At 45.5% G+C, this 27,133-nt stretch overlaps 1 protein-coding gene across 4 annotated transcripts in view; it reads left to right on the top strand.

Annotated features, from left to right (window-relative positions):
* The window catches only part of NKAIN1 (sodium/potassium transporting ATPase interacting 1), a 105,164-nt gene that overhangs the window by 60,493 nt on the left and 17,538 nt on the right, over positions 1-27,133 (top strand). For 3 of the 4 annotated variants that reach the window (XR_007244799.1, XM_048500068.1, XM_048500069.1), the window contains exons 2-4: positions 18,099-18,236; positions 20,278-20,358; positions 26,660-26,857. Coding sequence is in view for 3 of the 4 variants with exons in the window: in XM_048500068.1 (XP_048356025.1) it covers positions 18,099-18,236; positions 20,278-20,358; positions 26,660-26,857 (417 nt within the window). In the remaining variant the exon portion in view is untranslated. The remainder of the gene's footprint in view (positions 1-18,098; positions 18,237-20,277; positions 20,359-26,659; positions 26,858-27,133) is intronic. The other variant, XM_048500070.1, reaches the window with a different exon arrangement.

The following is a 27,133-nucleotide window of genomic DNA, read 5'->3' as shown; positions in this document are numbered from 1 at the left end:
GGGTCTCATAGAAGAGTTGGGGAAAGAGCCTAACTAAAACCTATCTTTCAGCAATCACTGAAGCTACTGAAATACAGTACTCCCATACCCTCCTTGCCAGATGTTCCAAAATAAAACACAGTTGATCCAAACAATCAGTGTTGTCCACAAACACTGAGGCAGCATTGTCCACAAACACTGACAGAGATGCACGCCTTCTTTCTGTTGCCCCACAAAGGTCATCTGCTGACAAAGGTGCATTCCGCACAGCATATGTATAACGAGTTGCAGTCATTATAAAGGAGTCCATTTTCCTTTTTCCTATTCACATGTGTGCCCTTCGCTCGTTCAGGCATCAATTAGAGCCCATGGAAACAATCCGGGTTGCTTTCATGCCTTTGCACGATGACACTTCTCTTTTTTATTTCCTGCAACATATGTGTAGCTGCCCAGGCATACGGAAATGAACCCTTGCAGCCATGCCGATCATCCCACAATATTGGAAGAGGGTGGTATATGGGCCTCGTGGGCCCCTATTTTAGAATGTACTTGTTTTAAGATTTTTATGTTTTCTGTATGATTTTGTGTTGTTCACCGCCCAAGCCCTCCGGGGATAGGGCGGTATAGCAAGTTAAATAAATAAATAGAGAGATAGAGAGATAGAGAGCGAGAGCGAGAGAGAGAGAGAGAGAGAGAGAGAGAGAGAGAGAGAGAGAGAAGATTGACTGCACTTGCATACCTGTGCATATGCAACACGCATACACACGCATACACACACACAGAAAAGGGACCTCCCTGCAACGGCCGGGCAATAATGAATGTGTTGCTGTCGATCAGTCATACTCGCTGCCACGGAAAGAAAAATGTGCTTGGGGGATTTTGTACCCTGTTGGGTACTCAGAGAATCTGCCCACAAGGTGCACAGAGTGGCAGGTGGGCAAATTCTTCCTGACAGTGGATGGCACCTAAAGCGGACAGGTGGAAGGGTGAGAAATGAAGCATTTCCTTCCTGTTGCATTCACATGGGAGCATTTCCAACCCAGGATTGTGGAAAAGGATTGCTGGTTTAGTGATTTTTGAAAATCCCGAGTTGAGGAGAATAAAACATTGTCATGCCCTTATATTGTCATGCCCTTATATTGTCATGCCCTTATATAAAGCAGTGGTGCGACCGCACTTGGAGTACTGTGTCCAGTTCTGGTCGCCGCATCTCAAAAAGGATATTGAGGAGATAGAAAAAGTGCAGAGAAGGGCAGCAAGGATGATTGAGGGACTGGAGCACCTTCCCTATGAGGAGAGGCTGCAGCGTTTGGGACTCTTTAGTTTGGAGAGGAGGCGGCTGAGGGGGGATATGATTGAAGTCTACAAAATTATGCATGGGGTAGAAAATGTTGACAGAGAGAAATTTTTCTCTCTTTCTCACAATACTAGAACCAGGGGGCATTCATTGAAAATGCTGGGGGGAAGAATTAGGACTAATAAAAGGAAACACTTCTTCACGCAACGTGTGATTGGTGTTTGGAATATGCTGCCACAGGAGGTGGTGGTGGCCACTAACCTGGATAGCTTTAAAAGGGGCTTGGACAGATTTATGGAGGAGAAGTCGATTTATGGCTACCAATCTTGATCCTCTTTGATCTGAGATTGCAAATGCCTTAACAGACCAGGTGCTCGGGAGCAACAGCTGCAGAAGACCATTGCGTTCACATCCTGCATGTGAGCTCCCAAAGGCACCTGGTGGGCCACTGCGAGTAGCAGAGAGCTGGACTAGATGGACTTTGGTCTGATCCAGCTGGCTTGTTCTTATGTTCTTAAGGGTGAGAAATGAAGCATTTCCTTCCTGTTGCATTCACATGGGGGCATTTCCAACCCGGGATTGTGGAAAAGGATTGCTGGTTTAGTGATTTTTGAAAATCCCGAGTTGAGGAGAATAAAACAGGCTAAATTTGTTTTGGGAACGGGACCTGTGCGAAGTCCTCCTCCCCCCCAAATGGTTTATATAACATCCTACACCTGTCGTATTTGGCCCATGCAGAATCCACCAAAATCTCTGTCCTGAAACTTGATCTGAAGCCAGATTTAAGCGGGTCCAGAAATGTGTGGAGAGCCAGCATAGTGTAGTGGTTAAGAGAGGCAGACTCGATTCCGGAGAACTGTGTTTAATTCCCCACTCTTCCACATTAAGACTGCTAGGTGACCCTGGGCCAGTCACAGTTCTCTCAGAACTCTCTTAGCACGTGCAGAGGTAGATAACGGCAAACCACCTCCAAACATCTCCTGCCTTGAAAACCTTGCAGCCACACAAACAGGGATGTCTGAAGTTTTGCAGCAGAGCGATTCCTGAACACAAATCACCACCAAACTTTTAGGTTTTTGTTTTTGTTTTGCTGCTAGTCATATTGATCTCTCTCCTCTTCCACAGAGTTATAAACACCCTCTCCCAGGTTTAATGAGGCAGGGCAAAACTCAGGAATTTTTTTTTTCAGTAGAAGGATTTAGCTCGAGAGGTTTGTCTCCCATCATGTCTTAGTGCAGAAGGAGAGCTCAGCGGGAGGGCTGCTTCCAAATTAGGGATGTCGCCCTATTCAAGGCAACTTTAGTTGATAAATATCAGCCAATTAATGCGGTGAATTAAATCTGCGTGCATGTGCCTCTGCATGAACAAAATTAAAATTTTCCAAAGGAAGAAAAAACCCTATTCCTTCGACTTTCGGATCAGGGGTGCAAGAGGAGGAAGAATATGAACAAGAGAGGGAAAAATGCCTCGTCTAAGAGGACACCTCACCGTTTTTGCAAGGTTGTTCAAAGTAATTAACCCCCCAAAAATCTGTTTCCTCCTTAATGGTGGTTGCTTTTGTGAAGGAAGCAAGAGAAAAAAGAATGTTTTACTCCTCCTACTGATTAAACATTGCAGTCTTGCTATAAACCATGGTGGCAGGTTAGCTCTCGAGCAAGTCAGTGAAAGTAGGTTTGAAACTTGAGACCACTAACCTGGAGGGACTTCACAGGTTGGTCGGTGGTGGAGCAGGGTTCTATGTGGGGCCTGCAGGCCCCATGGTGCCCACCAGTACTTCACTTGGTGCCTGCCAAGCGTTCCAGAAAGTGGGCAGAGCCATTGGAAAGACTTCTTGTTCTTGGCTTCCCACATCCAAATGAAAGGCTTTCCAAGGTGGCAAAATGGGGAGGGAAGTTCTGTTTCCTGCGGCAGCCATTTTGGATTTTGGTTCCAACTCCTGTGGCAGCCATTCTGGGGTGGCTCTTGCCACTCCCTCTCACAATTCCATCAGTACCCCCAAAAAGATTTGGGATCCCTGTAGCAGAGACTTGTGTATTCATCTCTCTCCACACATTGCCATTTTCGGCTGTTTTCCCAACTCTTCAACACTCTTTTTGAAATGGGGTGAACAGAACTTATGTGCCAATCAACCCCGAGCCGCTGGTTGTCGCAGTCAATTAAAAACCCTCTCCAGTGGAGCTAATGGCAGCATCTGTATGCATGTATCGGGGATTTCTGTTGAGAAAATAACAGCCACATCCTAAGTAGAATTATACCCTTCTAAGCCCATTAACTTCAATCGGCTTAGAAAGATATAACTGCTTAGGGTAAGATATGATGTAGGGGAAGGGGTACTCCTGTGGCCCAGTTTATATATCTTCCTCCCACAAATCTTCCATGTAACGTGCAGTTCAGGATTGAAGTTTGTGCCAGTTTTTTGGGGGGGCGGGGTAGCTATTTTGTAGTATCAGGGGTACATTTTTGAAAAAAAGATTTTGAGAGCATCTGTTCTCAGAGAGTTATGCGTTCTTTCTTTCTGCTTTGAGTGTTTATGGCTCCGTATTTCAAAGGGTCTCAAAGCATGCTGAGACATGCTGCACAGTAAAACCAAACCGTGCACATCCTCATGGTTTAAAATCAACTTGGCCCTTCTGTGTGTTTTAATGGGAGACCGTCGCCAGTGGTCATCACAAATCATAGGCAGCCTGATCTATTTAAATTGGGAGCTGCGCTTAATTATCTCTAATGTGGATCAAGATGGGATGTAATTCAGAGAGGCAGATGGAGGAAGGTGACAGCCCAAGGCGTGGAAATCTGTAGCCTGGCTTTCCTCAAAGAATCAGTGGAAGGAAAAGCTAAAGTGGACCTTTGTGGTCATTGAAGCCTTGAACTCACCAATCTTTATACAGTGGAACCTCAGTTTTCATTGCCTTCAGTTTTCATCGGTTTCGGTTTTCAGTGAAAAGTGTGTCTCGGTTTTTATCGATTTGCAGTAAGGTGCAGGGGGTTTGTGGAGAAAAATCACCCGGACAAAGCTGTTGCAGGCTGTGTCTGCAACTTGTTTAATGACAATGTCTTGCCACATTTCAGACAAATCTGAAAGAGGCATCAGAAACAGACCTCTTTGGACAGCTTTCTGGCGCAACATTGGTCCACTGGCTCTGAAGCTGGTCCTAGTGTTATTATTTATTACTGTTTTCAGCATTAAATGCTATGTTTATTCACCAAAAAAATGTGGTTTTGGTAAGTTTTTTGGAGTGCCTAGAATGGATTAATTGGATTTACATTGATTCCTATGGAAAAGTTTGCCTCGGTTTTCACCGGTTTTGGTTTTCATAGATCCTTTTTGGACGTATTACCAACAAAACCCGAGGTTCTACTGTATCTAGCCCATTTTGGTGACCCCGCTTTTCCTCCAAACAACTTGCATGGTTCTGAGTTCCTCAGTTTGTCCTTGCCAGAACCCCTTAGAGTAGGCCAGGCTTCAATCAGCCTCATTGCTGAACGGGAGTTCAAACTCAGGTCTTCCAGATCTTAGTTCAGCACTCCAACCATTATGCAACACTGGTGTAAAAGGGAAGTGACTGGAATCTGGACCACATTATCATCTTTCAGGAGCCAAAGCTCATATAGATGTCTGAAGATTCTTAATACCCTATTTTTGTGTCTTTGTGATGGATAGTGGTTGTTGTTTCGCTTGAATTGTTGTGAAATGTCATTGCTGGCTGAAAAATAGAATCGATAAGAGACATGGCATGAGTTAGTGAGGAGCAATTCCCTTTTTCTTCTCTATCAGGATGCATTGCAAGCAGCCACTGCTGTGTGGAACAGGAGGCAGGTTGGACTCCTAGCAAGAGTATGGTCATTGGTTAACATTTCTAGCTGTAGTTTAACATGTAAAATAGGGCACTTTTCTTTGCAGGTGCTGGGTGGGCATTAAAACTGGGGCCATGTAGCCCAAGTTCTCATTTTGCTCCCTTCGTAAAGTGGAAATGTTAATAAAGGATAGCGTAAAGTGAATTCCGAACAGTGGAAATGGCAGAATTGGCATGGGGCAATAGGAACCTGTCTGCTAAATACAGTCCGGAAAGAGCCACGCTCCTGAAAAGTCAAGTAATCTATTTCCAGATGTGTTGAACAAAGAAAAGTTATCCTTCCAGGATGAAATTATTAGCAATGTTTTCATTGTGATAGATTAAGTATGTGATGTAAGCTTTTGGTGGATAGCATACAGAAGAGTTTGGATTTATACCCTGCCTTTCTCTCCTGTAAGGAGTGTCAAACTCCTTTCTCTACCTCTTCCCCACAACAGACACCTTGTTAGGTTGGTGGGGCTGAGAGAGTTTTGAGAAAACTGTGACTAGCCCAAGGTCACCCAGCAGGAATGTAGGAGTGTGGAAATGAATCTAGCCCATCACTCATGTGGAGGAAGGGGAATTAAACCTGGTTCTGCAGATTAGAGTCCATTGCTCTTAACCATTGCTCTTAAACCTGGTTCTGCAGTTTAGAGTCCACTGCTCTTAACCACTGCTCCTAAACCTGGTTCTGCAGATTAGAGTCCATTGCTCTTAACCATTGCTCTTAAATCTGGTTCTGCAGTTTAGAGTCCACTGCTCTTAACCACTGCTCCTAAACCTGGTTCTGCATATTAGAGTCCATTGCTCTTAACCATTGCTCTTAAACCTGGTTCTGCAGATTAGAGTCCACTGCTCTTAACCACTGCTCCTAAACCTGGTTCTGCAGATTAGAGTCCAGTGCTCTTAACCATTGCTCCTAAACCTGGTTCTGCAGATTAGAGTCCACTGCTCTTAACCACTGCTCCTAAACCTGGTTCTGCAGATTAGAGTCCACTGCTCTTAACCATTGCTCCTAAACCTGGTTCTGCAGATTAGTGTCCAGTGCTCTTAACCATTGCTCCTAAACCTAGTTCTGCAGATTAGAGTCCACTGCTCTTAACCATTGCTCCTAAACCTGGTTCTGCAGATTAGAGTCCAGTGCTCTTAACCATTGCTCCTAAACCTGGTTCTGCAGATTAGAGTCCACTGCTCTTAACCACTGCTCCTAAACCTGGTTCTGCAGATTAGAGTCCACTGCTCTTAACCACTGCTCCTAAACCTGGTTCTGCAGATTAGAGTCCACTGCTCTTAACCACTGCTCCTAAACCTGGTTCTGCAGATTATAGTCCATTGCTCTTAACAACTGCACCATTCTGGCAGCTGGGGAGACATGAACTGCCATGTCTTTAGGTCATAGGAACATCATCCTTCTTTAACTGGGAATTATGAAGGTTGTGTAAATGGGACTTGTTCAGTCAAGTGATTCAGTAGATAAAGTCTGTTCCTGAGGTAGGCTTGGCTTTTGCCTGATGGTCTTAACATGCCCGGTCACAGACAGTGGATATTCTCCATTCCTGAAGAGAGTCCATCCCATTCAGCCCAGGGCAGGTCAAGAACTTTTGGATCTAACCCATTATACTTTGGTTTTACACACACCTTTCTGTGTTTTATATTTTTGCCCAGTGGGCTCTAGTTGAGTTTTATTGGCAGGCTGCTATGGACGCTTCGGGTGTTAAGCAGGATGTAAGTCATTTAAAATAAATAAATTGGCAGAGGTCTGTATGTCAAGAAAGCGGTAGATTCTCAGGGGATGGGGGCGGGGAAATAAATCAACCTCGAGGTAAGCGACAGCGTGCGCATAATAATAATAAAAAAAGGACTGAAAAGATGCCACCCCCTAAGTGACGGCCTGGGTTTTTGAAAGGGCTGAGGACGAGGCCGGCATCTCGATAGTCTGGCTTTTACAAGCTCTGCCAGAACTTTCATTACGGCTTGTAAATGGAAAGGGGCAGGATTGGTTGGTCTCTGTCATCTATTCATCACAGCCCACTGAAATAAACCACCTTGATGACAAGGAACCCATACGGACATTTCTCTTCCTTCCTTCGCCTTATCTAAGCCAATCTTCCTCACGGGAACAGCCTGACAGGAGGCTATAAATCACCGGCACCGGCGGCTTCACCTTCTAGATTAGGCTAATTAGCTTCTTAATGGCCCTGTTGAACACAGATCTCCACTCCATATGCCCCCAAATCATTCTGAACTTCAGAATATGCTCCGGTGTATTTTTCTTTCAGGTTTGCCCCCCCCCCCCTCCCCATTTTTGGAATCTGGGAGTAGATAGCTTGTCCATAATATCTGGTAGGATATATTAGGTCTCAAACCTTAAAACAATAAACGGACTCTGTAGTGTAGATCAGCAGCATTTATTGATGGCATCGAAGCACCCAGCTTGTCAAAACCAGTTCTGGTGAACCTGACCTTTTGCTACCCTTTTAATCCTGATGTTAGTCCCCCATCCCATTTTCCCAAGGATTGTGAGAAAGAGTTAGTTAGGAGCTGAGGTGCCCCAAGGTCGGCAATAGATAGAGATAGAACCACCTGGCATCCTGCCCCCACAGGACAAAGGAAACAATCCCTTTTCCCATGAGGCCATAAGTGTCAGGAGTAAACCTAGTTACCTGCTCAGCGTGTGAAGCCATAAAGCAAAAGATCAAGGAAAGAATGTCCCAGAACAGCATTGATAACTCCTAGAAGGCCAGTTACATATATCTTGTAGCAATTACATCAAAGCAGGATCTAGATCTAATCCCCTGACAGGGTATCTGCCTTGAAATAATGGGAATATATCTCTGCCATATTGTCAGTATTACATATTTATTTCACTGTTCCTCCAAGTGGCTCAAGATGGCGAGCACTGTTTCTCTCTCCTCACTGGGGAGGGGACTATAACATGATAGTGACTTATAAAATAGGGCTGCCAACTTCCAGGTGGTAGCTCCTAGAATTACAGCTGTACCCTTTCTCATGAAAAGATGACAGTGTGGTTGTGCATGCTGCGTCGGTCGTTGCAGCAGCGCACAACCACATTGTAAAGGATCACAGTTTCTCTTTTGAGGTAAAGGGTCTTACTTATATGCTGGCTTTGTCAAAACAATCATTGTTTGTGCCAGTAAGCATAGCACATAGACAGTAATGGCTTTGATGAAGCTGGCGTATAAGTGAGACTCATTAATCTTAAAAGAGGATCTCCAGGGGAAGGGGGGTGGGGGGACAGGAAGATGTGGCTGTTTGATCCACATCCTGACATCTTTTCATGAGAAAGGGTATAGTCTCCTGACTTCTGGAGAAAAATGGCTGCTTTGGAAAGTGGACTCTGTGGTATTATACCCTGTTGATGTCCCTCCCCTCCCCAAACCCCACCCTCCCCAGGCTCCAACCCCCAAATCTTCAGGTGTTTCCCAACCCAGAGCTGGCAGCCCTATTTATAGAATTATCCTTCTTTGGAGGTTTTTAAACAAAGACTGGATCAGCATAGGTTAGGAGTGCTTTGATTGTGTGTTCCTGCATTGCAGGGGTTGGACTTGATGGCCCTTCTGGTCTCTTCCAACTCTATGATTCTATGATTCTAGAGACAGTGGATAGACAGAACTCTATGTTCACCAGGGATGTTTAGGCATCCCAATACAGTAGGGCTTGCGAGCAAACTACCTGACTTCAATAGCCACACATTTACAGCAAAGAGCATTTTCATTAGCAAGGCTAAATGCCTTCCTTTTGTCAGGAACAACAGGCATATTTTGCCACATTCCTTTTCATGAGCGATGATGCCCTTCCAGCAGTGGCATACCGGATACAATAGCACATATCATCTTAAATGTCCCACTACATAAAGAGATTTGTTCTCACCTAATTGGGCCCTTAACTATTAAAGGAAAGTTAAACTCAGACAGACTACTTATCTGAACTCTTCCAGCCAATCGGGATATGACAATAAGAGCCTCGGTAGCACTCTTTCTGGCTACAGCACTGATCAAGAGGACTCTGATAGAATACTGTGACCCAAAAAGAGAAGTAACAAATTGAAGATTAGCCCCTTTGAGCAATGTTATATTTGGAGTAGCTATCATTACGTAAAGATTTATTTTTTATATTTTGATATTGCCTTTTGTAGGCAGTGAGATCCAATTGGACCTACTTTTGCTCTTTTTAATGCCATTAAAGGTTTCTGATGCTGGTACTGGAATTTTGGGCTGGTCACCCAATTAAGTTGAAGGACAGTATGTTTAGGGAAGACAAAAAGAAATCCATCCTTCTTTAATCAACCAGTAACTAAATGGTATAATTCCCTGCCTGTGGATGTTGGGATGGCCACAAGCATGGATTACTTTAGAAGAGTATGGAATAAATTCATGGGGAATAGACCCATCACTGACCACTGGTCATGGTGAATAAAAAGAAACTCCATGCCCAGAGGCAGTATACCTCTGAATACCATAGCTGTGAGTCAACACCTCAACCGTCAGGTTTCTGTGCCCTGTTTTTGGATCTTTCAGTGTAGCGAGTGCATGAAATAGGCTGTTGGACTACATGGATCATAGGTCTGATTAAGCAGGGTTCATCTTATTTTCGAACAATACTTTTATTGTATTGTCGAAGGCTTTCATGGCCGGATTCAATTGGTTCTGGTGGGTTTTCCGGGCTTGTGTGGCCGTGGTCTGGTGGATCTTGTTCCTAACGTTTTGCTTGCAACTGTGGCGGGCATCTTCAGAGGTGTATCACAGACTTCCCTCTGTGATACACCTCTGAAGATGCCAGCCACGGATGCAGGCGAAACATTAGGAACAAGATCCACCAGACCACGGCCACACAGCACGGAAAAACCAACAGAACCAATAATGCTAGTCAGTATCATCCAGCCGGATTCTAAAACTGATGAATTAACAACGTTAGTCCTAACTGCAGTTTTAGTCTAAATATCTGATTCTGAAATGGGGTCCCTGCCTGTGGCTATTTAAATCGATAGGGGGCACACTCACCTTTTCAAATTTAGGGGACACCTAGATTGCAGAAAAAATCTGAAATTTAGGGGAAAACCCTCCAGGGGTTTAAATTTCCCCCAGTTTTTGAAAGAGCATTGTATGCGGAGACAACCCTTTTTCAAAATGGCGGTGGCTGTGGTAGCTGCCATGAACCAAGGTTGGCCACCAGGCAGGCCATGGTGGTGGCAAATAGTGGGAGTGGGTCTCGGGCTGCACCCCTGTGACAGATGCCTTGGGCTACAGATGACCATCCCCACAGCAGAAAGTTGGGCCCAGCCGGGGTTCCCCCCCACCCTTGCAAGGGGGAGATGGCAGTCCCCCTCAATGTGGAAGAGATGGCATCCCCACCCCTGAGTTTCATGAGCCCCTACTTATTTAGGGATAAATGGAGGCACATTGGCTTAATCCTTGCTTGTTCCACAGTGCAGCTTTGCATTCTACAGAGATAACTGACTGGAGTGGCTTAAAATTGAAAACACTCTTGCCTTTCAACAACTCTCAGTAGCAGTGTCCCTAAGCAATGAAATCAGCTTTGATCACGGTATAACAAGCTGAATCCTGGTTTTAGAGACTGTAGTTAAAATAATCAATAGTTTGTGATGTATCTAAGGCCCCTTCCGTACACGCAAAATAATGTGTTTTCAAACCACTTTCACAACTGTTTGCAAGTGGATTTTGCTATTCCCCACAGCTTTAAAGAGCACTGAAAGCAGTTTGAAAGTGCATTATTCTGCATGTGCGGAACGAGCCTAAGTCTACCTGGTAGCTGGGTCCAGGTCACCCTGAAGGCTTCCTGGTGAATTCGAACACAGGTTTCTGACATCCTTGTGTGACATTCTAAACTGCAACATCACAGTGGCCAGATTCCAGACTTTCCACCCAGGATGTAAACTGGCCCGGATCCCCACTGCATTTATTTATTGTCCCGAAGTATGTTTTTAGATTCGATCGTTGCAGAGCATTGAAAGAAATCCCAGGAAAAATAAGGTCTTAATTTGCTCAAGACTACTTTGGAAGCTGCCAGTCTTCTATTTTGTTATTCAATCTGTTGCCAATTTGAGTTTTTTTGGGGGGGATTGTTATTTCTTGGGTCCGTTCCTGTCTCAACGGCTGCTCTTTTTATGTTTTTACTTTACTTTGTTCTGTTCGTTCTCTATTGGTGCCCCCAGGGAGCAGATCTTGGTCCTCTTTTCTGTACTATTTCCTTGGGATTCTTCCATCCCTTTGACATTCTTTTTTCAGTGTTATTTTTATGCTGATGATTATCCTGTTATATCTTTCAGTTTCTTCCAGAAAATACCCCTGCTGTACTTTCATACACTTCTGATGCCTTTTCTTCTGTTTCCACATTGTAGTCTAATCATCGTTCGACGCTTCATGTGTCTACAATAGAATTTCTAGTTATTCCACTCAACTACAACCTCTTTCATCCTTGAATTTTGGTGATGTTTGCTCATTTTTTTTGCACATACCCTTTTATGATACTTGAATATAATATTTATAGTCTAATATAATACAATATTTCTAGAATCTGTTTTTGACGGTTGATACTGTTAAAACCCAGATTCACAATTTGATTCTTTCCCACACTTGCACTATCATTCTTTCTACCCAGCTTCCCATTTCATAGCTTTGCTGTTGAATTTCTTTCATTAAGTCCACTGTATGTCCTATTGTTGCTGCCCCTAATTTTGCTTCTAACCCCTTTATTTATTTCATGTCTGCGATCCTTCTTGTGTCTTGTTTTGTCAGCTTGTTAAGTTAGTGAAAAACACCAAAGCAAACAAAAGTTTGTTTTATTTTTTGGTTCTCAGTTGCCATGAGAAAATGCAATAAATTGATCGTTCGTTGGTAATGGCTTGATAGGGGAGGGAAAACAACACGGGGTAGCCCAATATAATCAGATCTTGGTAGCTAAAGGAGGGTTGATATTTGGAAGGGAGACCACCGGGGAAGACTGTGCAGAGAAAGGTGATGACAAACTGTCTCTGCTTCTCACTTGCCTTAAGAAGTCACCTTGAGTCCACTGTGGCTGGGGTCACCTCGAGTCCACTGTGACTTGGCTGCACTTTATGCGTACACACCATGGCTTGATTTCCATCTTCCTGTTTTCTATCCTGTCATAATGAAGTATGCAAATCAGATGATCCACCAGTGAGCTGTGGCCCCCTCCTCAAAAAAACACAAACCACTTTGGAAACAGAGCACACGAAACTTTTTTTAATCTGAGCCCTTTTCACAAGGTACAGCGAATGCTCACACAATCCGGGTACAGTATACGCTTGATTTTTTCTTTCTATGTGCGTTGAGTAATTCTTACGTTGCACCCAACAGCACCTGTACAATGGAATGGGTGATTTAAACTCCACACAGCCAGGTACTAGTCCCTGGTTTCATTTGGTAAGTGTCTCTGTGTTAACTTTCTTCCAAATATATTTACGCACGCACGTGTATGTGTGTTCACCATAACAAATGAACAAGCAAAGTCCTGAGTCAAACCCCTGGCCTGCTAAGGTCGCTGCTGTCTACACAGACTGGCAGAAGCTCTCCGGGGTCTCAGGCAGAGGGGTTTCATATTACTTCCTACTTGACCCTTTGAACTGGAGACGTTGGGGATTGAACCTGGGACCTTCTGCATGCGAAGCAGTTGCTCTACCACTGAACTACAGCCCTGTCTCCATAACACAAAGGCCCCTTCTGCATAGCACAGGTAGGGCGGGTTGCAGTCGGGCCAAAGTAACCCGCTCTCCTGTTTTCCTATTCGCATGCCTCCATGCAGGCCGCGACTGAAGCCCACAGAAGCAATGCGGGTTGCTGTTGCACCTTCGCACGGAGGCATGGGTTGGGTTTTTTTGTTCTTTACCCCCCTCACTGCATAGCTACGCAGGCAGGCTGGCATGGACCCTTACAGCCATGCTGACATCTCGCAATGCTGTGAGATTGCCCTGTGACCCCGCGTGGCTACGCAGCTGCAAGGCGGGGACCTTTAAAAAATGGGAAACGCGGCTGAGGAAACCCGCATTTCTTGGCCCGTGTGGAAGGGGCCTAAGAGTTTGGATGCTTCAGATATGCCAGTGGTTGAGTCTGTTGCACTCGCAGTAACGATTCTTTATTGCAGGAGTGACTTCTTTCCGTAAATAGCTTCTGATGCTAAGCCTTTTCTGTAAATGTCTGCAACTTCGTCAGGGATTAAGCTACTGCTGTTGCTGTTAGCGTTGCCTGCAGGCTAAGGAGTAAAAAAAAAAACCCCTGCGATAGATCTTGTATTTATAGTCAGTGACTGTGGAAGATCAGAGTTTGCCTTCAAAATTAGCCTTTTGGTTAGCTGTCCTGTTTGAGTGTACAGGGTTGGGGGGTGGGTTTTTTGAACAAAAGAGAAAACAGATGATTCTTTAGTGTATGTGTCTTTAACACACACACACATGCCTTCTCTGGACTAGTGGTTGGCTCTCCTAGAGCTATAGGGCCCCAGCTAGGGTTGCCAACTTACAGGTGAGGTCTGGAGATCTCCCAGAATTACAGGGGATCTCCAGACAGTAGAGATCAGTTCTCCTGGAGAAAATGGTTGCTTTGGAGGGTGGACTCTTGTGCCATTATGCCCCACTGAAGTCCCCCTTCTCCCTAAACTCTGCCCTCCTGAGTCTCTACTCCCAGATCTCTAGGAATTTCACAATACAGAGTTGGCCACCATAGCCCCAGGAACTGGTTGATCAAGCCAAGGCCCCTTCTGCTCATGCAGAATAATGCACCTTCAATCCACTTTCACAAGTGTTTGCAAGTGGATTTTGCTGTTCTGCACAGTACAATCCAGCTGCGAAGTGCATTGAAAGTGGATTGAAAGTGCATTATTCTGCATGTGCGGAAGGGGCCTAAGGCCTGATGCTGAGATTTTGGAAGATCCTGACTCTGATAAGAACTCTGCTGCCCAAGAGCAGTGTTAGAATTACAGAGCTCTTTATAGCTGGGTGCTTGAAGGGACCGTCCCTTCTCTAATACTTACTTCCTAATTTAAAGTAGTTGTGTCCCACCTTTTTGTTCTAGCAATACGTACATACAGATGCATGTATACATTTTAAAATTACATTACCCTGAAACCACAAAACAGTTCAACACAAACCAGTTGAAGAAAGCGCAGTGAGTTAGCCAGCAAAGCAAGTGACGAGTTGCCTCAAAGACCTGTTTTTATTACAGACCAATCCAGCCTTCTCTGGCGGTGAAGCCTCCCTGAAAGGAAAGCACCACCTGGCTAAATAAGCAATAATGGAGGCACACCTTTACTGTGTATATCTGAGGGTGGTTCCATTGGTGCACGGGGGCTGGTAGGGCAGTGAATGCTGACTGTGGTTGACTCCACCCCCTGGAATGCCCCCAGCTGTGCTGGTGGGACTGGGGTGGTGGGACTGGGGAAATGGCGGTTGCTTCTGGGGTTGGGTGCCACACTGTCCACCTGTGTATGTCCCCGCTCTGCCAGCACATGTGACCCTTGTGCTGGCAGACACCCCCCCCACACACACACACACCAGCTCCTAAAGTGAGTCCAGTGGCGTAGGAGGTTAAGAGCTCGTGTATCTAATCTGGAGGAACCGGGTTTGATTCCCAGCTCTGCCGCCTGAGCTGTGGAGGCTTATCTGGGGAATTCAGATTAGCCTGTACACTCCCACACATGCCAGCTGGGTGACCTTGGGCTAGTCACAGCTTCTCGGAGCTCTCTCAGCCCCACCTACCTCACAGGGTGTTTGTTGTGAGGGGGGAAGGGCAAGGAGATTGTAAGCCCCTTTGAGTCTCCTGCAGGAGAGAAAGGGGGATATAAATCCAAACTCCTCCTCCTCCTCCTCCTCCTCCTCCGGATTGGGCTGCCCATTTTGTAAGCAAAAGAATTTATTCCTAGTGCGACTGTCAGGGGCAGTTTTGTGCAGACATCCCCATGAATGGTTTTAAAGGAGTTGTGCATTCTTATTTTATGTGATGTTGATCAGATAGGGTTCTTCCATGATGTTTGTTCGTTCACATTACAGTACATGAATCAAGCTGCTGACTTGTGTTCAGTTTGTGGGCTACCAAGACTCCCAGATCCCTTTAACGTATGCTGCTGCCAAGCCAAGTGTCCTCCGTTCCATATCTGTGAATTTCATTTTTTTTTCTGCCTAAGTGTAACCTTTCACATTTATCTCTCCTGAAATTTGGTTAGTTTTGGCCCAGCTCTCCAATCCGTCCAGGTCATTTTGAATTCTGACCCTGTCCTCTGGGATATTCGCTACCCCTCCTAATTTGGGATCATCTGCAAATTTGATTAGCATGCCCTATTTGAATCTGAGTCTCCCAGGTCCTAGTCAAACAGTGTAACCACTATACCACGCTGGCTTTCTCTTTAACTCTGGGTGTTTCTGGAAAAGCTGTGCAGCCTCTGCCCCCTTATCTTTCCACCTACTCTCTTGCCCTGAAAACAGAAATTTGGGGAAGGGACCTCCCCATATTGCCCTACAAGGCCCCTCCATTCGTCGGAGGGGATGCCCGGAATGAGAGATATCCTGCTGGCTTCGACAAGAGCCAGGACTTTTACGGCCCTGGCTCTGGCCTGGTGGAACAAGCTACCAACAACGTTAGTGCCTTGCAGGAGTTGTGGCAATTCCGCAGGGCCTGCAAGATGTGGCTGTTCCACCAGGCCTTTCCATCTAGCCAGCCAGATTGAATATTATGGACCATCTCTTTCGGCCTCCAGGGGGGAAGGTGGAAAGGTTCATTTAGTGCCATCGATTTTAATTGATTAATGTGGACACTAATATTGTATTTAATTGGTTTAAATTGGTTTTATGGGAATTTTGTATTTTAAAAGTTTTAACTGATTGTTAAATTTTTATATTGTAACCCACCCCGAGCCTTGCAGGGGAAAGGGTGGGATTTAAGCTAAGTAAAACAAATAAATTAAATAAATAAGAAGAGGGGGGAGGGCAGGACCACAGACTTTCCCAGTGTTGGAAAGCTGGAAAGCAACAAGCACCCTTTTCTACGTGAAGAAGGGTTTGCAGCCTTCTGTTGTAAATTGTGCACATGACCAGGCAGAACTCATTAAATAAGAAGACAACAAACTAAAACCCCTTACCACCAAAGGCTATGCATATGCAACGGGAACTGTGTAAACTCTATGGATCATATTTTACTTTATTGTCCACTTTACGCTGTACCCAGAGTCAAATACTTGTCATCCCTGCTACTCAAAAAAGAGTATGCATCTGACTTGCAAAAGATTATCTTTCTGTTGGACAGCCCCAGTAGTGACGCAAACGATGCAATCGCCAAATTTTTGGATTTGTATATGAAACAGTGCTCTAGGAGCAAATCCTGAACATCAGCCTCTTTTCCTGTACATTTGTTTTAGTTTCCCTCTATTTGGTTGTGGACTTGTAAATATAATATTGTTATGCCAATAAAGGTTCTTTGTTGGTTTGTTTGACAAAAAACAGACGATAGGGCCAAAGTTGCAACATGTCTCAAGGTTCATCCTGATGGTCAACAGGACAGGGACTGTTAGATCCAAGATTGGTGCCTGTCTTATCTGCTTGGGTATCCGCCCTCTTTTTGAGGGATGCCCATCTCGGTGCCGTTGTGTATTGTCACACATTGCTGCCCTCTACTGGATAAAGGGAAGAAGAAGCTGGTGGTTTGAAAATCTTCCCATGGCCTTTGGCATATGCATGCCCTGACCTTGGAAGCTAAGCAGGGTTGACCCTGGTTTGCACTAGGATGGGCGACCACCAAGGAAATCAAAGGCTTTCTTTGCAGAGGCGGACAACGGCAAAGCAGCCGGGAAGGCTCGCGCCTTGAAAGCCCTTCAGAGTCATCTTAAATTTGCTGCAACTTGACAGCACTGTCTACCACCAGGTAGATGCATACAGATGTAGCTTGAGAGAACAACGTAGCACAAAGTTTTTTCCCCTGCCTCCTGCTGAGCGAATCCACCTGTCTCCCTTTACGATGCTTTCGGCAGATGTTCTTGTCAGCAAATCACATTTGACATATTTCTCTGCCTGTGCTTCGGACTAGTTGTTTACTCAGTTTGTGTGTGTGTGTGTGTGTGTGTGTGTGTGTGTGTGTGTGTGTGTGTGTGTGTGTGTGTGTGTGTGTGTGTGTGTGTGTGTGTGTGTGTGTATTCTCTAACTGGCTTAATATCTGTTCAGTGCCTCATGTGATTTTTGAAGATTTGGAAACACTCGCGTGCTTTTTGAAGATTTGGAAACTGCTCCCGGAAAGGGGGTTTGTGAGGATACCGGCACCAGCCTGTCCGGGCTGTGCAGAGCCAGTTTCAGTTTTGATGCAAATCCTTGAGGGTTTTTTTAAAAATTCCTTTGTTTACCTTTTTACTTGCACAGTTTGTTTTATTTTATGGTATGGAGATCACACAGTGCCGTCATAAACTATATGATTATTTACAGTTAATTATCAGAGTCATGTTGTGTTCATTTTTGGTTCGACTTGATTCTCTGGGCCAGGGCAGGACAGGATTACCAGGGAATTGGTTTCTTGAGTTCTTTTTTAATAGAATTTGAATAGGTTTTACAGGGTTCAATCTTTTTTTCCAGAAAATCTCTGTACCTTTAACATTGACACAACAGTCAGCAATTCACCAGGTGGAGCTCTTGGTACTGCTGGGAAAGCTTTGCCTTTGACTCCTGCCTGTTAAATTGCCAGCCCTAATCCTGCAGGGGTCTTGGGCCTTCTCCGTCTCGCCAGTCCCCCCTTCCTCAGCTTCCAATATTTGCTAATGAATCCTCTTGCACCATGATCTATTTGTTTGACACTATCCAATGAATCATGCCAACCTCTCTGTCTATTGTAACTAATAGTCCACGGGGTTTCTCATTAATTATGTGATATACTTTGGACTTCTTTTCTTTCCCTTAAAAATGTTCTTTGGGATGCTGCAAAGTGAGTAATTCTCTGCTCTGTCCCCTTTTTGTTCTCTTGCAGATAGCCGCCCTGGAGAGGCAGATATTTGACTTTCTGGGTTATCAGTGGGTGCCCATCCTGGCTAATTTTTTACACATTATGGCGGTCATCTTAGGGATCTTTGGCACTGTCCAGTACCGATCCAAATACCTCATCCTGGTAGGTACCAACTAAACAGGGCAGCTCAGTCTCATAGCTGCTCTGTTTTCTTTGCTGGGGGTTGGGGGCATGTAAATGAAGCAGTTTAAAAACTGGGCTAGTCAAAGCCTCCAGCTCAACCGCAGCGATGAGAAGAGACCATGGCTCAGATTGCCCCTGCAGGAATTCACATCTGCATGAAGAGGATAAGGGAGAACAGGGCGTTTATTGCTTGCACATTTGTGTTCCCTCAGACATGATAGCTCAGAGTCACTAGCCTGTTTGAGCCTGTGGGGACCTTCAGAATGTTATCACGGGGATGGGGGAGGGGCAGCCACAAAATGGCTGCCACAAGGGGAGGAGGTAACTGCAAAAGTCAGGAAGTGAGGTTAGGCATAACTCTGATGTTAACTGTTCAACATGCTCTGTGTAACCGGGTGCCTTTTAACATGAGCATGTTGTTTTAAAGTATGTTCATGCACACGGCATGCAGTGAAGATCCTTGTGCTGAGCTGACAGCTGCTGCTAAAGCAATCTAACAAAACAAACCTGCAGTGTCAATCAGATATCTAGTTACCAATCAGGTGTCCTGCCGAGCAAAAGCCCCATCTAGCCCTGCCCACCTTCTGAAAAAATTTGGTGGGTGCCCAAGAAGGTAGTTGGTGGATGTCATGGTGCTCACGGGCACTGCGTTGGAGACCCTGTGCTATCAGATACAAACGGTAATGGTATTAAAGAATCACTGATGTTTTGGGACAATTCCCGAATATTAAATGAGGCAGAACTTCAGAGATGAATTCAGAAGGCACAAACAAACTATGGTTTGTTCATAAAGGGAATATGCTTGGAGGTTCTTGGGCTTGCATGTGCCTTCTCCTTTACTTCAGTGCCCAGTCAAGATTGAGAATTGAAAACACTCTGGTTTGTAAAGGAAAAAAAACGTTTGTTACATGAAAAGACTGCATGGGGTAGGTTTATTTTCTTACTGGTTAACCAGAGCTCTAAATTTGAACTGAACTGTGATATAGAATCATGGTTCAGCAAGAAAATAAAGTGCAGTTTCTTATAATGCACGAAGGCATTGATTTTAGATCTAACATTTTTTTAAAAAAATTACCCATTTTATTTTTATTTATTTTATTCACTCTGCGTGTGAGTGGAGTAGAAGAGGACTTCCCCAGTTTTGTGGACATAGATGGCTTCATGGACTACAATTTCCATCAGCAGGGGCATGGCAGCAGGGGCTGATGGGAACTGTAGTCCATGAACATCTGAATCACCAGAGTTGGACACCCCTGGTATAGGAGGTACTTCAGAAGAAGGTATCACCTTTGGGTCTTCAGGGAGTACCTATCTGGAAATACCTGATCCACTCATAGGACAATACCTGGCTTGGAACTTCCTATACTCTGTCTCAGAAAAAGATGTTAGTAAGGTCAGTTGAGGTTCAGCGGTCGAGAAAATTGTGTGCTTCTGCATTAGAATATAGTGCTGAATGAATGAGAACTATTATTCCTTTTTACCCACTGCCTGTCAAAACTATTATTTTGTACATTGTTGAACATGGTATTTTGATACAAGAGCATTGTAGCTGGGCTAGGTAGGAACCAGCACCCAAGCAGAACATTCTACAAGAAAGAAGATCCGACATGTTGAGTTCTGTGGCAGAGAACTGTACAATCCTACTAATATCTTTTTCTGAGACTGACTATGGTATTTTGTGCTGCCCTCAGGGGAGCCATTTTGTGACTGGTCCCGTCTCCCATGGCAGCCATTTTGTGTGGTGCCCACTAGCCTTTCTCAAAATACCGAAAGGGAGCACTGAACTCAACAAGATTGTGAACTTTTGAAACAGAAAGTGCACAGTTGGATATACTGTGAGGCAGACCCCTAATCCTGGGGAATCTACCAGTTCCTTCTGTTGCTGACTTTCTTCTTAACACTGAATGATTGAGGTCAAGGCAATGCCTCGAGGCATTCTGTCTCATCTGTGGTTAGCAGTCTGCTCTGTACACCATTCTTGACTGTCACACTGCCTCTTTCTCTCTCTCTCCCTTTCCAGTATGCAGTATGGCTCGTGCTGTGGGTTGGATGGAATGCATTCATTATCTGTTTTTACCTGGAAGTAGGACACCTTTCACAGGTAATTACCTCAGTAATCACGCCGAGTGCATGCCCTTCTCGAACTACTGAGCCACCTGACAACCCAAGGCTTCCCATCCATCATCTTTGTGCTGCGATGGCTGCCGTCAAATAGAGATTAGAGTTCAGGGGGGGACTCTGTGTCATAAAGATGCCACGGCTGTTTGAAGATGTCTTTCTTCCTTCCTGCGCACTGGTGGTGCCATGCAGAATTGGCGTATCCGGGCTGATGGAAAGGATGCCGGCAGAGATCTGAAACTGTGTGCTTCTCTGCAGATTGAGGGGGTGACTGTTCCGTTATCTTTTCGAAAAACGTGTGCCTTTCAACCAAAAGTGACACGCCTCTTTAATGGGAAGCTTCCTTTTGGGGAGGAATTGGGAGGCGGGGGGGATCCCTGTCTGAAATTGCTATGCCTGTTTACTAAGGAAACATAAATGGATCACACTCCTGACGTTCCATTTGATTCTGCAACCTAGAGAGATATTGGTGAGCAGGAAGGAAGGAAGCAAGACTACTTATTGGTTTTGGATTAGTAGGATGGCTTGGAATGGCACAATTTGAGAGGCTGGGGAAAGGTAAGCAGCCATGGCATAGTGGTTAAAAGCAGGTGCATTCTAATCTGGAGGAACCAGGTTTGATTCCCCGCTCTGCCGCTTGAGCTGTGGAAGCTTATCTGGGGAATTCAGATTAGCCTGTGCAGTCCAACACACGCCAGCTGGGTGGCCTTGGGCTAGTCACAGTTCTTCTGAGCTCTCTCAGCCCCACCCACCTCACAGGGTGTTTGTTTTGGGGAAGGGCAAGGAGATTGTAAACCTCTTTGAGTCTCCTACAGGAGAGAAAGGGGGGATATAAATCCAAACTCTTCTTCTTCTTCTTCACCTCCACCACCAGTCAAATAAAAATAAATAATGTGCAGCCTCCCTCAGGCTTCTTTCCATTTAAAAAAAATCAGGAGAGTGCCATGTAAAGTCTATGAAGACGTTTACATATTAACAATCAGGGATTCTTCAGTCCCTCCCTTGAGATACGAAACTGTTGAGGGGTGAGCAGGTAAGCAAGCTACCCTACTGCAGCCCCCAGGTACAGTATAGAGATAAAAGCATTGGCCTGCCGTATAGGGTTGCTATTCAGTGTGATAACCCAAAAATTCACAGCAGACTATCTATATCTATCTATGTAGATATATGCTGAATTTGAGATTGTGATCATTTTTGTAATCGCCCTGCGTAGGACAAGCGGGGAGATAAAAAGCAAAACAGCAAAAGGAATGGAATGTGTGATATTGCTACATATCACAACTAGATGTAAGAGAACTGGAATTAATTTGCATTAATGTGAAAAAGTGAATGACAGCATTGGAGGAGACGTCTATTTAGCAGCTCCATTGTTTAACTGAATCCGATGCACACTTCCTTGGATTAGTTGCTGTGGATTTACTCCCAGGTAAAGATGCAGAGGATTGAGCCTTGAGACGCATCGTGTTAAAGAAGGCGGCTTTCAGTGGCAGCTACTTTTAGGCAGTGTATTTAGGGTGTTTCTGTCTTAAGGTGCTGCTGGATCAGATTCCAGGTTTTGTCAGACGTTTTCAGGAAGCTAGAAGAGTGCATGCAACACTGAGCGACTGATCCCCAGGCTTGTATGTGGAAATAAGTGAGATGTGGAGTTGGCTTCTGATGGTTATTGGGCTGAGATTCTCAGAAGTTTCTTCTCCTACTAGCAGTGATGTACTGGGCCTGATGGTGCCCAGGGGTATGACCGCTTCCTCGTGCCCCCTCCTGTCCGGCTCCCTGCTCCCTCTTGCACCTGACTTATGGGAGCCAGTAGGGAGGGCAGGGCTCGGGGGCGGCTCAGACGGGCCCCACAGCGGAAGGCTGGCTCCTGGGATACTGGGGCTCATTCCGCACATGCAGAATAATGCACTTTCAAACTGCTTTCAGTGCTCTTTGAAGCTGTGCGGAATAGCAAAATCCACTTGCAAACAGTTGTGAAAGTGGTTTGAAAACGCATTATTTTGCATGTGCGGAAGCGGCCTGGGTCAGCCTGCACTGCAGCACCCACCTGGGCGGCCTGCCATGGCACCCCAGCCTCCCGGCCTCCCTGCAGGCCATCTTCTGCCTTCCCCAGGCTCTGATCTCCAGGCAGGAGAGTTAAAATAGTTGTGAAAATCCTCAGCCTGAGACCCTGAAGAGTCTCAGCTGGTCATCATGAACACTGATCTTGGTATATAGATGAAGGGTCTATCACAGTATAAGGCTGTTCATGTGAACAAGGGGTTTTCTGCATGCCAAGCAGGTGGTCTACCATTTGGCTACAGGCTTTAGGAATCTGGAGGTCCAGTGAATCAGACTTTTAAGTTTCCTTTGCAAGCCCCTACTTGTAGACTAATCACCTGCTGTTTCTGATGACCTCTAGATGTGCTGTCAAAAAAAGAGAGAAGTATTTGAGAACCAGTGTAGTTCAACAGTTAGAGTGCCGAACTAGGTTTGAGTTCAGATTAGGGTGCAAATTAGAGTCCTGGTTCAGATCTCTATAGTCTGCGACAGAGAAAACAAGGAATACAAAAATAAAGTATGTGAGTGTGGTAGGAAGTGCCGTCAGATCACAGCTGACATATGGCAACCCTGTAGGTTTTCAAGGCAAGAGATTAACAGAGGTGGTTTGCCCTTGCCTGCCTCTGTGTACCAACCCTGGACTTCCTTGGTGGTCTCACATCTAAATACTAACCAGGGCCGATCCTGATTAACTTCTGAGATCTGATTAAGACCCATACTCAGGTCAGCACAAATATGCAAGAACAAGAAGGTATAAACAAATGGAAGGGGCAGGGGTGGGGTGGATGTTGTAACCACATTTGAACCTACCATATGAAAAAAATGAGTCAACCATACATTTGTAAACAGTGTTCAGTACGCCATTAACAAGTCTATATACACAGAGAAATAAACAGGATAATTGTGGAAATATATGAAACAGGAAAAAAGAAGTTAACACAGGGTGTTGTGGGTTGTTCTGGGCATTGTGGCCATGGTCTGGTTGTTTTTGCTCCAAACGTTTTGCCTGCATCTATGACTGGCATCTTCAGAGGCATGTCTGTCAGGTCTGAGAATTTGAAGGCAATAAGCCGACTCTGGATACTTGATCAGAAGTCTTTGTTGATCATAGCTCGTACCTGGCTTTCCAAAAGCCAGTTCTGCCAGACTGTGGAAAAACGTTAGGAACAAGATCTACCAGACCACGGCCACACAGCCTGGAAAACCCACCACAACCAGTTGAATCCAGCCGTGAAAGCCTTCGACAATATATGGAAAAATAGTTGCCTTTATCCCCTCAGAGTTCCCGCCATAAAACCCCCTCCCTGTTTCTCATGGAATGTGAGAACAACACAGCGGAAAGAGGGATGTCTGGGAGCTGAGCATCTCAAGGCCAGCGCAGTGATAGTATGTAGCCACCTGCCGCCTCCCCTGCTGGGAAGGTTCCAGGGTCGCTTCTAGTTCAGCTACAGTTACAAGCATCAAAGGAAAACGAAAGAGCAGGGAAAGATCCATTAACATATCAGAAGGTGAAGACAGTTCCTTCCCCCTCCCCAGAACCAGGTGTGAGTTCCTGCACCTAAACCCCCTTCATTGATGTCAGGAGGAGCACACCCTGACAATGTCACAGCAAGGTGTGTTTCCATGATGTCCCACTGAAGATGCCAGCTATAGATGCCGGTGAAATGTTAGGAGCAAAAACTACCACGAAAGCCTCGGACAATACGAAGTGAGCACAGGTTATGGATTGCTGGCCAAACTCCTTTTCCAGTAGCTCTTGACTAGACCATTTCTGTGTATTCGATTTTAAAACAGCCACGAATTTGGAACTAGGAACTGAAAAGGGCTTGTTCTAGGGAGCCCTATTGCATGCTTCTGATTTAGCTGTTGCTGAATTCTCCAGGGTGAAGAGACTTTGGACATGTCAGTCACTGCATCTGAGACGAGAGTGGCAGTTTCAAGCGGGGCTTAAATCCCTTCACCGAATCCATTTTCAGTATGGCCAGACATATTGATTATGGCTGCTCACTCCTGGAAGGAAGTGGAACACTGGCCAGCAGCTTCTGTGATGTGACAAATTAGTGCTGTGTGCATCTGGTGGTGGGAGGAGGTGACCGGTGGGCTAGGAAAATTAGGCAAGCCGGAGACCCCAGAAGCCATGCCGAAGGGGAGAAAAAGGCATATTGCCTGTGCAGGTTATAGATATAGCTAGAAGGGCTGTGGCTCAGGACAGAACATCTGGTTAGGATTACACAGCAAATAGTGTAGGCCTGGACCAGGGGAGTCCAACTCTGGCATTTCAGAGGTTCATGGACTACAATTCCCATCAGCCCCATGGCCAATTGACCATCTCAGCATGGACTGTTGGGAATTGTAGTCCACGAACCTCTGAAGTGCCAGAGTTGGACACCCCTGGCCTAGACCATCTTTGCTCTTACATCACATAATCTCCATGCGCTGTTTTCTCAATTGCGGTTGGTCCCCATGGGTTGCTTTAAATTCCACTGGGGACAGAGCCCCCTTCTGCACAGGCTGAATAACGCACTTTCAATCCACGTTCACGGTTGTTTGCAAGTGGATTTTGCTATTCCGCACAGTAAAATCCAGCTGCAAAGTGCATTGAAAGTGGATTGAAAGTGCATTATTCTGCATGCGCGGAAGGGGCCAGAGACAGGGACAATAAGGATCTTTTAAAAAATCTGGGCTTAAAGGAATCACCCAGAGCATTTGGGTAGGGGAAGTGATACCAAGGAGAAGGGTGAGTTAAACCCTACTTCTCCAATGCTGCACTCCCCATCCATAATACGTATCATCCGCACTTGCTAAGCTTTTCAGAAGCGCGGTTGTTGATTTCTTCTAGATCATTAGGTGTCATAACTCGCAGCTCCACCAGATGGACTACAGTTCCCATCATCCACTGCCAGCATGATGCTGGCAGGGGATCATGGGAACTGTAGTCCATAACATCTGGAGGGCCACGAGTTTGACACCTATGCGTTCTTAGATGGGAAGAGTATAGGTGGCAAAGGGCTTTAACCGCGCAACATCTTGTCAGAACTTGAAAGCTAAGCAGGGTTGTTACTTGGAAGGAAGAGCCTGCAGAGGGCAAACCGCTTCCTGCTTCTCATTTGCCTTGAAGGCCCCTTGCTGGGGTTGTCATAAGTCAGCTATGACTTGACGGCACTTTTCCCACACGCATTTTATTTAGAAACGAATTCCCCAGTTTGTTTTCCTCAATAGGGATGTAAAACATATGACGGCATCATTCTGTCTTCCTCTGTTTTATCCCCACAAACACTAACCTTCAAGGTAGGCTAGGCTGAGGGTGGGGCACCCCAGGTCACCCAGTGAGCCTCCATGGATTTGAACTTGTGTCTCCCAGATCCCAGTTTGACACTCTAACCACTGAATAATACTGCCTCTGACACATCAAGGGATTTCAGCAAATGTTGAGCAACAAGCTGATTGAGAAATGGAGGAAGCTGCAAATTTTTATCTCTGGAGTGCTTTATTTATTTTTCTTAAATCTGCTTCAGGGCAACTGATCTGGGAAACAGGGTTTTCTTTTCCTAATGCTCCAAACCACAGTTACTGTGAGGAGAGCAGGGCAGAGGGAGCTTCAAAGTCAATATATAAGTGGCTACTATTGTTTGCCATTGTTGCTCTCTGTTAGGCCTCATATTTACCTCGGTTGGGGAATTCCTAGCCTCCAATCCCAATTTCCCACCCTTAAGGAACTAATAGGAAAAACATATTCTCCCCCTAGTAACGCTTTAGGAATTGCCCCTAAGTCTCGGTGGTGGAGGCCATAGAGACTAGGGAGCAACCCAAAAATAACATCACATCCTCCGCAGAAATAACATCACATCCTCTGCAGACTCCACACTTCGTAGGCACCGCCCCCAAATTTCCCAGTATTTGCCCAGGCAGTTTTGGGAACTGTTGCTTTCTTGGTATGACGTTCTCAGATCACTTCAAAGGCTTGGTATACCAGGGTCATTGTTGTCTCTTCTGAATGACCTCTACCTTTCTACATGTAGTGCAGATATTCTACCAGTGATCATGCTAGTAAATTGCTGTTCTCGCTATTTAGACATTTTGACCTTGGAACTTACTGGGTAGCTGTAGAGAAGCTGTGGTGTGACTTTCATTGGCTCTAGCCAGCTTTTCAGCTTATTGTCATGACAGTGACGGTTGTGCGCATGAGCGCCGTCAATTGCCATGTATCGAGCTTGCCTCAATACGTTTCCTATTTTCCCCCACACCCTTAGGACCGAGACTTCATCATGACCTTTAATACATCGCTGCATCGTTCTTGGTGGATGGAGAATGGGCCCGGTTGCCTGGTGACACCCATCATAAACTCTGATCTGGCTATCGAGGACCATCATGTCATCACGGTCACTGGGTGCTTCCTGGACTACCAATATATCGAGGTGGTGAGCAGCGCGATGCAGATATTCCTGGCGGTAGGTGATGCCTGCATCTCTCTCCCACCATCCCCACTCCTGCAGCAGTAGAGAAGCTGGCCGCGCTTTTGCTCTCCTGTAACAACCCGTATCAATGTATGCCAGGTTTACAAAATGGGTTTTATTTTTGATTCAGAAACGGGAGGGCTCTTCTGAATAAACCAAGACTTTTTTGAGACCATCAAGGTCAGTATTGTCTGCTCTGAGGTCCCTTCCACACATGCAGAATAATGCACTTTCAATCCACTTTTGTTTGCAAGGAATCCACCCCCAAAC

Source organism: Sphaerodactylus townsendi, linkage group LG06 (assembly GCF_021028975.2).
Source record: "Sphaerodactylus townsendi isolate TG3544 linkage group LG06, MPM_Stown_v2.3, whole genome shotgun sequence".
NCBI classification, from domain to species: Eukaryota; Metazoa; Chordata; class Lepidosauria; order Squamata; family Sphaerodactylidae; genus Sphaerodactylus; species Sphaerodactylus townsendi.
Note: the sequence above shows the minus strand (reverse complement) of the source record. Positions and strands in the feature narration are given on the sequence as shown.